Here is a 13,501-nt window from a genome sequence, read left to right on the forward strand (position 1 = left end):
TGAAAGGAAAATGCTTATTTCTCCATTAATCAGGCTGTTTTCTTCTCCCTCTATGTTCAATCTGTTATCACTGATAGAATGCAAATGAGCTGGTCTGTCAGAAGCAACGTAATATGCATGTGAGGCTAACATAGAAGTCTATGGAGAGAAGAGGGAGGAGGAAGAGACTGCTGCTGCATAGTAAATAATTGTTTGACTCTCTACTGTGGTATAGACTTAATTTAGTTATTAAGCACAGTAGAACTGTCATCAGCCTCCTCCCTCCTCTCCATAGACGTCTATGTCTGAGGCTTAGACTTCATCTCCTCTTTGGATATAGGTTTTGTTGGTAATAACAGACTGAGTGAAGGGAAGAGAAAAGTAATAACTGGAGAAAGAAGCGTTTTTTTTTTATTACGATATATTACAAAGCTTTTCATATTGACTTGTGCTATTCATTTATGAAAAGTTGTTTTATACAGTAATTGAATGTACACTTTACAATGGCCCATGTATCCATACGACAGCTGTTAGTTCCAAGGCGCTAGTCTCCCATCCACCCATGAGTAACAAACATACTAAATTATAGGGATTATCATTTATATTAACGCACCATTAATTTTTGGTGAATCTACATAATACAATACGACTTACTAAGTGACTTAATAGTATAGAGGCTGAGGGAGGACCTTACATGAGGCCTTACAATTTACAAGGGATGGGGAAAGGAGGATAGTGTAGTAGATGGTGGTAGAGTTATGTACAGTGGAGAATCCCCAAAATATGGAGCCTATACTAAAATATGGACTATAATGTATTATATCTACTACTAAGATATGTACTATATTGTATCACATCATCAAGTGATTTAGGTTTTAGCTGTTTCATTTGGTTCATTGTCATATATATCAGTGTGTAGATCTGAATTGTCCCCCATCATTGTTTGGGGTTGACTCGCTTTTCTTTGTGGTTGTGTTGTATTTAATAGGTCACTATATTGCTTTTGTCCACTGAGCTACAATGGCAGCCAAATACATCAGCTATATTCCTGCTGTAACGGTGTTTTTGGAACAGTGTGTCGGTCTCTTTTTAAAGGGTGCATGCACACTATGTAACGCGGCACTGATTCTGGCACGATAACTCGTGTAAGGATCAGTGCTGCAAAACAGAATCCCATTGACTTCAATGGGTTCCGTTTAGCGCGTGTAACACATTGAAATGAATAGGTTAAAAATCCTCCCATTGATTTCAATGTGTTACACGCGCTAAACGGAACCCATTGAAGTCAATGGGATTCTGTTTTGCAGCGCTGATCCTTACATGAGTTATCATGCCAGAATCAGTGCCCCATTACATCGTGTGCACGCACCCTTACTCCAGTATTTCCAATGCAGTAGAGGTGTAGGAAAATCCAATTTGGCTTCATGACTATGGAAGGCAGAACTATTTGGGCTGGTCAGCATAGGTCCCCATATTTTTTCAGGTGACAGCACGAAATAACAATGCATGATAGTAACTTTTTGTTGTTTTTTTTTGTTTTTTTTTTTTATTAAGCATACATAGAGTTACAAAATTTTTTGCTCCAATGTATATAAAGTGTAACTCCAACTTTACCCGTAATGTGGTGCTGTGAGAGTAAGGTAGGACACGTCCTGAAAGGGAGTTAGCTAGCAATATACAGGGCCATAAAGTCTATAAACTAAATAATAATAAACTCCCCCACCCCCATACAAAAATAATACACAAAAAAGATTGTAAGTCGAGATTCGGGTAAATAGGGAGGCGCAGACTTTCTGGCATCACCCCTCTGTGGATGTTTCTTTTCTAAATCTCTGCTCACCTGTCAGATGCGATCCATATGTGAAAGCAGCCTCATGATAACAATTTGCTTCCTTAAAGGAGGAAAAAAAAGTCAAGAAGAAAAAGAATACAAAAAAGAAGCTTTCACCTAACAACACAAATAAACTTTGTCAGGAAAGCAGTTCTCCCGAAGCCACAAAGCTGGAATCTCTGGACACTAGTCTAACAGACCACGAGTACACGGCCGGTGTCAGCACGTTCGGTGTAGCCCAAGTAAACAGAGGCCCTCAGCCTATGGCCCCCGGGGTGTTCCTCACACAAAGGAGACCGTCTGTGTCTTCCCAAAATAACTCAGCTGCCAAAGGTAAACCTACATGTGGAGTGTATGCTGGACTTACCTGAGCAATGTGTCAGTAGTATCGCACCGATCAGCTTTGGGTGCAATGCAACATATGTGATCTTCTACTCCAGGTCCTCCTGGTTGCTAGTAATCCAGAATTTAGAAATGGCCGTAGTGTTACTGAAAAATCTGGTTTATTATCAGCTTTGAAGACCTGGACTTGCAAAGATCGGAACCAAACTGGAAATTTTCCTATGTTGCATTTCATGTGTTGTATACAGCACATTGTTATTCTACGTAAACCTCTATGTCCCCGCGACTGCTCTGACAGGGACCCTCCCGGAGGTAGGGAGCAACAATCCGCAATAAAGCAGTACATATATCTGAGACTAGTAGCCAGCGTCTAGGAGGGTGGATAGGTGCTGGTCCCACCCGGCATATAGAGGTTTTTTATTTTAGCCTATTAGTCACTGATACTACAACAGTTGGCAGGTGGACGAGACGATCTTATACCACTCAGGTCACCAAAACTAAGGCAGTAGACGTGTATCCTGTAGGGCCTATGGCTGGAGATACGGTGTACCTTTCATAGATCTGTGGCTGCTGGGGTGTATTCAGATTTATTCTCTCTATTAGGCTGGCTCTGCAGACTTCATTGCAGCCACTATATTTTATGTGGACGTGGACTATTTCTAAAAATTTTCTTGCTTCTCATTTGTATCTATGATGAGCTGCACAGCACCACTTCTCTACCTAGATATGCTTTTCTAAGATCCATCTTTTCAGGGTCACACATTTGTCTCAGGATGAATAATTTTTGAAGAGCATATAGCACCTAATATGTAGCTAAGGCAATGTGCCAAAAAGCCTTATATTCAAGAAAAAATGACTTCTATACATGGCCATCTTGAAAGTGACGTGTCTGCTGTATACAAATGGCCATAGGTATTAGATTAACAATGGCAGAATTCACCAATTTCAGCAAGATCAGTCAGTCATCCAATGCTTATGGGGGCCCTTGTCGACAGATACTGGGGGAAAGAAAGATCGGGCTCTGGAAACTCAACATATCTGATCCTTTATGGTAGATAGCCTGCGGTTTACTCACCATTCCCTATTGAGGGCACATACACGCACACTGGGCCAAGCCAAGTGCTGGGTTAACTGCGAGTACTCATATCCGAGTCTGTATCCCTGTCATTAGAATATAGAACACATAGCTGAAAGATAAACTCCATTTTCTTATCATTGTTGTACAAAGAATTGCAAGCCCCGATATGAAGGCAGAACTTGGCTATGGTCCCATATCTGTGGTTACAGTGGCCCTTCCAGTTCCAACGTACCAATTTAGCAAACTAAACCACAGACCTTGAGTTTCTGGGCTGGTTGCAACTCAGTGTTATATATTCGCATTCAATACCCAAAACCCAAGTCGCTTCCTCCCTTCTCTTATGTGTTCGCAGGTATTACCTGTACTGTAGGATTTGGCTTTGTTATTACAATGATCTAGTATGACCCCCATAATACAGGAAAATACCTTTCAACATGAGCCATAAGAGAGGAGGTGGAGAAACTCAGGGGCTAGTTCTGAGCCAAAACCTGAAATTTGGGTGAATTTTTAAACAGTCCCTGCATAACCCCTTTTAAGGAGGCATAACAGAGGAATGAGACTGTTCTAAGAAGAGATGGTCTGGCACTGTTATTATATGGGGAATGCAAGCTACGTACTGTACACAGATGGGACATTGCAAATGAATCTGGTCTCCTCCTCAGCCAGGGGCACAAAGTTCTGCTAAGAATTTCCTTTTATTATTACTAGAGATGAGCGAGTAGTATTTGATCGAATACCTACCTACCTACCTAGCTTTGATTCAGTGCTCTTAACCCCTTGGTGTTCGGCCGCTTACACTCATACCTATGGCGGGTAGGTATTTGATCGAATACCTACCTGCCTTTGATTCGATATGCTTAACCCCTTGGTGTTTGGCCGCGTACACCGATACCTATGGCGGGTACGTATTCGATCGAATACTACTCGCTCATCTCTGATTATGACTAGATGCTAAAGGCTCTCCTCTCATATACCTTCTACTATACATTTATGTAGCCCATTTCATTAAGTCATTTTCTATATATTCCTTTTAATCAGATGATGTTAATAACCAAAAAATCCTCCAGCAAATAGTAATATACCATTAAACCTTGTCCTGACTAGTAAGGGCCATGTATAAGGCCTTGACCCGGACTGTGATCAGCCGTTGGCTCAGAAGTGCGATTACCGGCAGTTCCCGGAGGTCCTGCTGTTATTTCATGCGTCAACGTTGACTACTATGATTGGAGGATCTTATAGCGCTGACACTTGTAATGAAGTCAGACATGGATGCAGAAAATGACAGAGATTCTTCTTGACATAACCCAGTAATGTAGTAACCCGGCCTTTGATTCCTAGGCTGCCTCTAACATTCCTCCATGGAAACCTGCCCGACTAAACAAGCAGCTAATCGCTACGAACACTTCTTTTACTAGAGGAGATCGCAGCCAAGTCACGAGCGGGCAACGCACAGTATGGGCGGGCAAAGTAAATAAACAGCTAGACTGTAATTTCATATATACCGTATATATTTATATACACCATGTAAAAAAATATTCTCAAGTGTAAGATACAAATGAGCAGGACCTTGTTCCAATCTAGTTATAGTCCCTACAGTGCTACCCCATCCAAAGTCTGTATACTCTGCCATCTCTATTGGCCACCTAGGTTTTGCATGGAGTAACAGCATACACCTTTGCCACACTGTTCCGATGGGGATTCGGGGATCTGTTCTCATGTTTGAGGGACAGTTCTCTCTTATCCTGTGTGTAGGTCTTAAGTATCTGCAGTTGTCCTCATTCCCTGCCAAATGCTAAATCTGCAGGAGACATGGCTGTAAGTTTGGATACAACAACACCCCCCATATAAAGCCTAAAAGTTCTCCGATGAGGTGGCAGAGTGTTGGCCGTTGCTTGGCTTCCTTCAAAACAGCACCACTCCATTTGGGACCTTTATCTCCCACCATGAGATCTAACCATCCCTGGTAGAAAACGCCAGAAACATGGAAGGCTCCCTGGGGCCAGGAGAATGGAAACTAGAAAAACATCCCATCACTTACACCTTTCCCTCTATACATTTCCTCTTACACCTTTCCCCGCCAAGTCATTGTGGACCTACAGATGTTCTCATATGTACATTCCCTACAGGACAGGCGGAAACAATGATACATCTTCTAAGTAAAACGGTGGTTTCTGGAGTATGCAAAAGAGGTATAAAGGAAATAACGTCCCTGCAGCATGTGAAGGAGACCACAGCTTTATACGGTTTTCTACAGTTTCCACCTTAAAATACAAACCTACATGGCTTAATTCACAAGTACATTGCTTTCACCATTATATTGTCATTAGTATTATTAGATTACCGCTATATTCATGTTTGGTACCGATGTTTACTGAAGTGTTACTCTAAAGTATCTATATCTAATATGCGACCACTAATACAGACATTTGTTGACCGGCAGCTTCTACTCTAGAATAGTTTTCTGGGATTCCAACATATTCCAGCTGAAACAAAGACCATCAATATGTGATTCCCTGAAAAAGTTATAATTCCGATTCCATGTTTATTCACCACTGGAAATAACAGCGACCAGTGAATTTCAGTAGATTAAATATTAAGTATGATAGATATAGACGGCTTCACTTTTCTGGATTTTAATGACTGCGTGACTTCGGAAGCCCAAAATAAGAATAGTTAGAGGGAGAGATATGATAGAGGAGAGAAGCTGAGCCTTGTGTGTTATAGGTTTATATGATAGAGGAGAGAAGCTGAGCCTTGTGTATTATAGGTTTATATGATAGAGGAGAGAAGCTGAGCCCTGTGATGTATAAGATTATATGATAGAGGGAGAGAAGCTGAGCTCTGTGATATATGGGTTGATATGATATGATATGGAGGGGATAAAAAACTAAGTAAATCCTCACAGGACTCCTAAAACAGACAGTGAGAGTCCTTCTTCCCCTGCCCATACACAGGGATTGACAGTCCTCTGTATAAGCACGCTTACTCATGGCCTGTCAATCACTATGTGTGGGCGGGTGAATCAGGACTCTTACTGTCTCTCCTAGGAGTCCTATCAAGATTTACTCACAGAAATCCAGATCCAAGTCTGATAAAGCTCCAGAAGCAGCAAGCTGTAAAGTATTGGTGGATTAAAGCACATCTTATTCTCTCTTATCTGGTCACTTCACTTTTTTGGTATTGTGTAAGGGGAGTTTTACTAAACACTTATTCCACTTCATTATAGGAGAGAACTGTGTGTAAGCGCTCTCCTTTACAAAGCTCTGAGTGCGTATAATGTGTACTGTACCCACCATTTACAGCTTCCTAGCCCCGCTAAGGCTCCATTCACACCACGCTTTTTTTTTTTTTTTTTTTAAACACATCTGTTCAGCTTATCCATTTAACAGATGCAAAAACAGATGTAATAAAATGTAATGTGATTAGACTCCAGCTAATACTGATTTTACAGTCCCTGGTTGCCATTATCTGCTGAATACTTTCGCGGTCCGTACTGCCAGCTCCTACAGGGTCCTCCTTTTCACAATGTGCGGCTCCTCACTATGTTGCCAGTGAGCCCCCCCCCTTTAGAGAGGGGTAGGGTAGTAGCTGTAATAGTGAGCGCTATGGTGTCAGCAGGTAGGCAGCTTTACAGCAGTCTCTAGAAAGCAGGGAGTATAGAGGCGGGCTAGGAAGCCTATCTGCATAGAATACACATAGTACACAGTATAGTACACATTATACACCCTATGGACAGAATGGACTCAGAGCTTTGTTAGTTTTCTCTTATAATGAAGTGAAATAAGTGAATAAATTATGTTACAAAAATATTCCACATAAAACCCCTCTACGCATTAGTATATAAAGTGAATTGACATTTACACTTCGAGCTGTATTTGTATATCTTGGGAACCCCTGAAACAAGATTTATCAAAACTGGTGCACAGGTAAGTGAGCATAACAAGCAGATTCCAGCAGTCTTGGTTTTGGCTACGCTTTTCAACAGTTTCTCCTCGGCTCCTTCCTTACAAATGTGTTACTTACTTGGCTGAGAATGAATGTTTTCTCCACAGGGACAGGAGAATAAGCCACTGCCAGCCATTGTTAAATGATAAAAGGAGTAATACTTACCTTACTGATCCCTATTGCAGTGTTTCGCAGTGCTGGCACTTCCTACTTCAGTTATGACGTCCAGTCACGGGCATGTGACCACTGCAGCCAAGCAGTAGCCGATGGATGGTCCATTTTTGGCTGCAATGATTACAGTACAGAGACTGGCAGGGGAGTGGGAAACATCATTATGGGATCAATCGGGATCAGTATGGTCATTTTTTTTTTTTTACTCCTTTTAGTATATTAGAGGGATTATTGGGGAAGTAATAAAGTTTACTAGTGCATTCCCTGCACTGGTTAGGCTTCATTACTAATGTACAGTCAGATCCTCCAGAACCCCTTCTGTTACTTTTCTGGAGGGCAGTGGGGGAGGACTCTAGTTCCCGATTCCCCTACAGATGCTCCAACTCTCTACTACATGACAAACTCCATTCTACTGAATAGAGCTGTGGCCATAGTCCATGGGAAGTCAATGACATCACAGAGTCAAAGTGGCTGCAGGGGAGACTAGCACAATTTCGGCCTCCTCTGCTGCCCTCCGCAAAAGTAATGAAGGGGGCTCTAGGGGATTGGGATGTACAGTACATCCTATTAATATTATAAATGTGAAAGTTTGTGGGTTTGTGAGTTTGGATGTTCGGATGTTTGTTCCTCAATCACGGAAAAACCGCTCGACCGATTTGGCTGAAATTTTCCAAAAACATAGTTAATACACCCGATTGCGCAATAGGCTACTTTTTGTCACAATAGCGCACATACGTTTGTGCCAGGACCCCCACAAAACCCAAACTCACCATCTCTGCAATCTCACACACTTTGGACCATAGCAAGCCACAAAATTCATATTGCCCTCTACAGCCTCGCCCCTAACCCCACACAATCACATATACTTTACCACTTTGCCCCTCATCTTAACGATACTCCAGGAGACTCTCTTTAACGCTCCGGAGCAGCCATGTTTGCCGACCCCCACCGCTCTGACAATCCGCGACACCGCCCACCCATGTCAATACCCCTAGGCGGTCTAATAAATGCAAAAAAAATTTTTACAAAAAGTAAAAAAAATATAAAAAAAATAAATAAAAAGGATTAAAAATTCAAATTACCCCCCTTTCCCTAGAACACATATAAAAGTAGTTAAAAACTGTGAAACACATACATGTTACGTATCCCCGTGTCCGAAATCGCCCGCTCTACAAAGCTATACAAATATTTTTCCTGTTCGGTAAACGCCGTAGCGGGAAAAATGGTCAAAAGTGCCAAACCACCATTTTTTCACTGTTTTGATTCTGATAAAAAATTGAATAAAAAGTGATCAAAGCAATAACATTTGCCGAAAATGGTAGAACTACAAAGTACACCCGGTCCCGCAAAAAAAAAGACGCCCTATACATCCCCGTACACGCACGTATAAAAAAGTTACGGCTGTCGGAATATGGCGACTTTTCAAAAAATAATTTTTTAACACAGTTTGGGATTTTTTTAAGGGGTCAAAATGTAAATAAAACCATATAAATTTGGTATCCCCGGAGTCGTAACGAAACACAGAATACAGGGGACATGTCATTTTGGTTGCACAGTGAACGCTGTAAAACCAAAGCCCGTAAGAAAGTCGCAGAAATGCATTTTTTCTTCAAATCCACCCCATTCAGAATTTTTTCCCTGCTTCCCAGTACATTATATAGAATAATTAATGGCGGCATCAGGAAGAAAAATTTGTCCCAGGAAAAATTAAGACCTCATATAGCTCTGGGAGCGGAGAAATAAAAAAGTTATGGGGTTTAGAAGGAGGGGAGTCAAAAACGAAAATCAAAAAATGCCATCGGCGGGAAAGGGTTAACTTCAAATACTTCTGTCCCAAAGTCACTATGTAAAGTTTCTCACAACTCCGTATAGCAGCTCTAATACAAATTAACTTCAACACAAAAGTCTCACGTATTCTCTGAATTACAGCAACAACAAGATAAAGTTACATTTCATATCCCATCCCTTATACACACTACGAAAACCTTACCCACCCCTGTATATACCCACTGCTACAATCACCGCAGACGAAGTCGCGGGTAACAGCTAGTTAGTTATAAAACTTAACCAGTACAGGAAATGAGCACCTGCTGAAAAGTTCCCTAAGGCTGGGGCCCTGCGGGCCGGAAACGTCGCGATTTGCCCACTGCAGTGGGCAATTTCCAAAACTGGCGTGGTTTTGGAAATCACAGCATGTCAATTATGTCTACGGAAACGCTGGTGGCTTTCCCCGTAGATATGATGGTAACCGAAAGTCCGCGGAAGAAAACTCTGTGAACTTTCTGTTCAAAGCACTGCAGGAAGAACCGCTAGTTGTTCCCGCAGCGCTTAAGCGAGGAGTTTCCAGCCCATGGGGCCTTAGCCTAAATGTGTGGACATTATATTGAGAGTACAGTCCTATCAAATAATGGCTTTCCATCAGAATGTGCGCTCTGTGTTGGGCAATTTAACTCTTCACGGTCATTCCCTTGTTTGCTGGATTGAAGCCCAGGGGGTGCACTGCTGACATGGCTGAAGTACTGAAGACAATTTTCGTTGTTCTCATTTGCTTTTGTGTTATATTGCAGGTAAACGTACAAAAAAAGGCATGGCAACAGCTAAACAGAGGCTTGGGAAGATCCTGAAAATCCACCGGAACGGAAAACTCCTCCTTTAGTCTTTGTACACAGACAGACTTTTACGTTCTCCTCACGACTCATGGACTCGTGAGCTGACACTAAACCTTGAACTCTCGAAGGACTGCAGTGGCGCTCTGCAAAATGTGCTAGGAGGAACCCACCCCCGCTCTACCTTCTACCTTCCTGCCACCACTTTAGTAATTCTTTTTAACTTCCAGCAGGTGACGTGTACAGAGTACTGCTAATATTTTTTAATAATAATAATATTGTCCTTTCTCAAATTGCTGAGAGTGACTAGTTTGCAGGAAAGAAGAAAAAAAAAAAAAAAAAATAGGATCATTCCAGTCTTAGGAAAGAACCCGCTAAAAACCCGGTCAATGAGAGGAACACAAATGCATTTCTTGATTTATTTATCATGCAACAATGTTACAGACGCTCAACACACAAGATGGCGGCCGCATCTTCTTAGGAACCTTTCACGCATAGTCGCCAGTCATCCCAGGCTTAGTGTCACATGATTTCAGTCATCAATGTCGCCATGTGCTAGTTTATTATTGTGAGGTCATTATCTCTGTCCACCAAGGCACCAACTATCACAACGTTATCCCAATATCTACCATGCTGTTTGGCTTGCAACTTTGGCACATTGGTATATCAAGAGAAGCTATAAAGACCTAGTAGTGGACGCCAAATTGGGTCCCCAAGATGGCATGTAATGGTACCCAGTTGGTTGTTTTTAGACGCATATCCATACAGTACTGTGTAATGATCTGCTGTATCTGCAGTATGGATGTGCGCGTAAGCATACAACTATGTGAGCATATTCAAAAAGGTCCCCAAGATCTCAACTAAGGACCAAATTTTTAATTGAGTAATAGCTATTAAAGGGACTATGATATTATTGACCTATCCATAGGGTAAACCATTAGTATAACATTGGTAATATCCAACACCCCTGCCCCCACCGATCAGCTATTTGAAGATCTTCGTCAGGCCAGAATCTGTTAAGATTCTGAGTGTTGGACCAGCAGCTATCTGATATTTAGGAATTGTCCTAGTGAATGGTGACTGATGTCATAGTCCTGGAAAAACCCTTAAAAAAAATGACCAGTATTGGGTAAACTGTGCCATTTAGGCTGTGTCTAGTTTTGTAAATCTGGCCTAGGGATACTAGACAGCGCCACTGTGGCTTTGTCCGGTATTCCGGACTCATTCACTTAGTGGAAATGGGTGGCAATGGTTTATATGTGAAATCCTTATGACTATTTATTAATCACGGAGATCCCTGTTGATTTGTCTTTGGGTTTAGGTTGGTATTTATTTTAAAATAAAAATCAAGGGAGGAATAAAAATTAAGAATAAAACAAATTCCAAGATTATGAAGCATTCAAGTGGTGCTAGGCCTCATCTGCCATAAAGGTCAAGGGATGAGACCTTGAAAACGCCTTACAGACTAATGCTGGTCATACACATTAGGTAGCTGTGGGATGTCTCTCCTGACTCCCATATGCACATGCATGCTCAGCTTTGCTAGTTGTGTATGTGTAGTCCATGGGGGAGCCTATACCAGACACCTCTGGCCCAAGAACAAGAAGGTCAGGCAGTTGAGATCCAACAATTTGGTCCTTATATGGTGTTGGGGAAGAGATGGACATTACATGCTCACCTGGTTATGTGATATGCTCGGTCGGCTTTCAGAAGGGAATATTTCTTTGGATTGGAAGTTTACGGGGGTTCTGCCTTTTTAATAACTGTAGCCCAATTGCTTTTCTGGTTACAGCTACAAACCCTGGTCCCTTGTCCATATAAATGGATGAATCTGGCAGCTGAGATTTCAGGGTTTCTGCCCATGTAGGTCACTTATACATTGTGGAGATTGATCAAGTATATTAAGAGAAACTGTAGAACCTCTAATACCAAGAGAGGAGTAAAAGCCCAGTGCAACCGGAGCAATCCCGACCAGAAAGACCAGTCTGTAAATTGGGCACACTTCTTGGGACTTCTGTCATTACAGTGATCTATGATGCCAGAAATCCTTGGTACCTCGTGGCTATACGGTCCCCTTCTGTATATAGACAGTAAAGCCGCGTGGAGGCCGAGACTCCGCCATCATACATCACCTTGATGCAAAGAGTCCCAGTCTAGATTCTGACCAAAAATCTGGCTGATGTACAGAACGGATTTTCTGGTCCAGATTGAACTATGTGCCCGGGGCTTGAAAGAATCCCCTGAAGACTTCTCCGAATTTATTAGACAGATTTGGGAATCTGTTTCTTACTTACGTGATCCCTATAGTTGTTCCCTGCTTCTCTATCACTTGCTGCCTAATTTGGTTTTGAAACCATAGGCTGAGGCCCCAGGTTGCGGAAACGCTGCTTTTTTTTGCCGCAGATTTTGTTGCGTTTTTTTGAGCCAAAGCCAAGAATGGATAGAAAAGGGATGGGAAATATATAGGAAGCCCTTATACTTCTCCCTTTTACTCAATCCACTCCTAGCTTTGGCTCAAAAACCTCAACAAAATCTGTGTTTCCGCAACGTGGGCTTTAGCCTTAGGGTGCATTCACACTACGTATACTGAAGCTTATTCTGAACGTAAAACACGTTCAGAATAAGCGGCGTATAAAGCAGCTCCATTCATTTCTATGGGAGCCGGCATACGAGCGCTCCCCATAGAAATGAATGGGCTGCTTCTTTCACTATGAGCAGTCCCATTGAAGTGAATGGGAAGTGCCGGCGTATACGGCAAGCTCTACTCATGCCGTGCCGTACACGCGGGCACTTCCCATTCACTTCAATGGGACTGCTCGCAGTGAAAGAAGCAGCCCATTCATTTCTATGGGGAGCGCTCGTATGCCGGCTCCCATAGAAATGAATGGAACCGCTTTATACGCCGCTTATTCTGAACGTGTTTTACGTTCAGAATAAGCTTCAGTATACATAGTGTGAATGCCCCCTTAAGGTGTTTTTTTTCTTTGTTTTTAGACTTGTGCTTACTTACTGAGCTGGAATCTGAGGAACTCAATGCACATAGTGCTCTGTCCACATTACGCCTGAGTCCTACTTTGCATTGTACATTGGAATAGCTCCCGAGATATACGCAGGTCGGTATTCATCTTTCGGAGGCTAAGAGTGTGTACTCTTGGCCTCCATCAGGGTGTCTGACAGAGGCATCCTACAAAATAAAAAGAAAAGGTACCACATGGTATGGTTTATTTATAATGGGAGCTAATGGGTATTTATACCTATACAGGTTTATGTCTAATAATACCCCCAATGTATACGCGTGATGAACGGCTCAGGTGTAATGGGGACGAAGGAACACTCAGGCCAAAACTGGTGCACTGTGTTATGCCCAATACAGGGCTTGAAGGGGCCGAGTATGACACATGGATCCTGTCTTCTGTGTCATGCATCGCCCCCTCAGACCCTGTACTATGCAAAACATTGTAGCATTCCTACCTGGATTGTTCCTTTAAGGAATTCTAACTTGGCAAATGACAGTACCAAGGATTGCACTTACTATAGTATAATATGGCA

At 42.2% G+C, this 13,501-nt stretch overlaps 1 protein-coding gene across 3 annotated transcripts in view; it reads left to right on the forward strand.

Moving 5' to 3' along the window:
* The window catches only part of PHF2 (PHD finger protein 2), a 186,679-nt gene extending 174,177 nt beyond the window's left edge, over positions 1 to 12,502 (forward strand). For 2 of the 3 annotated variants that reach the window (XM_075287607.1, XM_075287608.1), the window contains one exon: positions 9,914 to 12,502. In XM_075287607.1, coding sequence (XP_075143708.1) covers positions 9,914 to 9,970 — 57 coding nt within the window. In that variant the 3' untranslated portion in view covers positions 9,971 to 12,502. Of the gene's footprint in view, positions 1 to 1,878; positions 2,144 to 9,913 lie in introns of all 3 variants that reach the window. The other variant, XM_075287606.1, reaches the window with a different exon arrangement.
* Positions 12,503 to 13,501: the final 999 nt, after the last annotated feature.

Source organism: Leptodactylus fuscus, chromosome 9 (assembly GCF_031893055.1).
Source record: "Leptodactylus fuscus isolate aLepFus1 chromosome 9, aLepFus1.hap2, whole genome shotgun sequence".
In the NCBI taxonomy this organism is placed as follows: Eukaryota; Metazoa; Chordata; class Amphibia; order Anura; family Leptodactylidae; genus Leptodactylus; species Leptodactylus fuscus.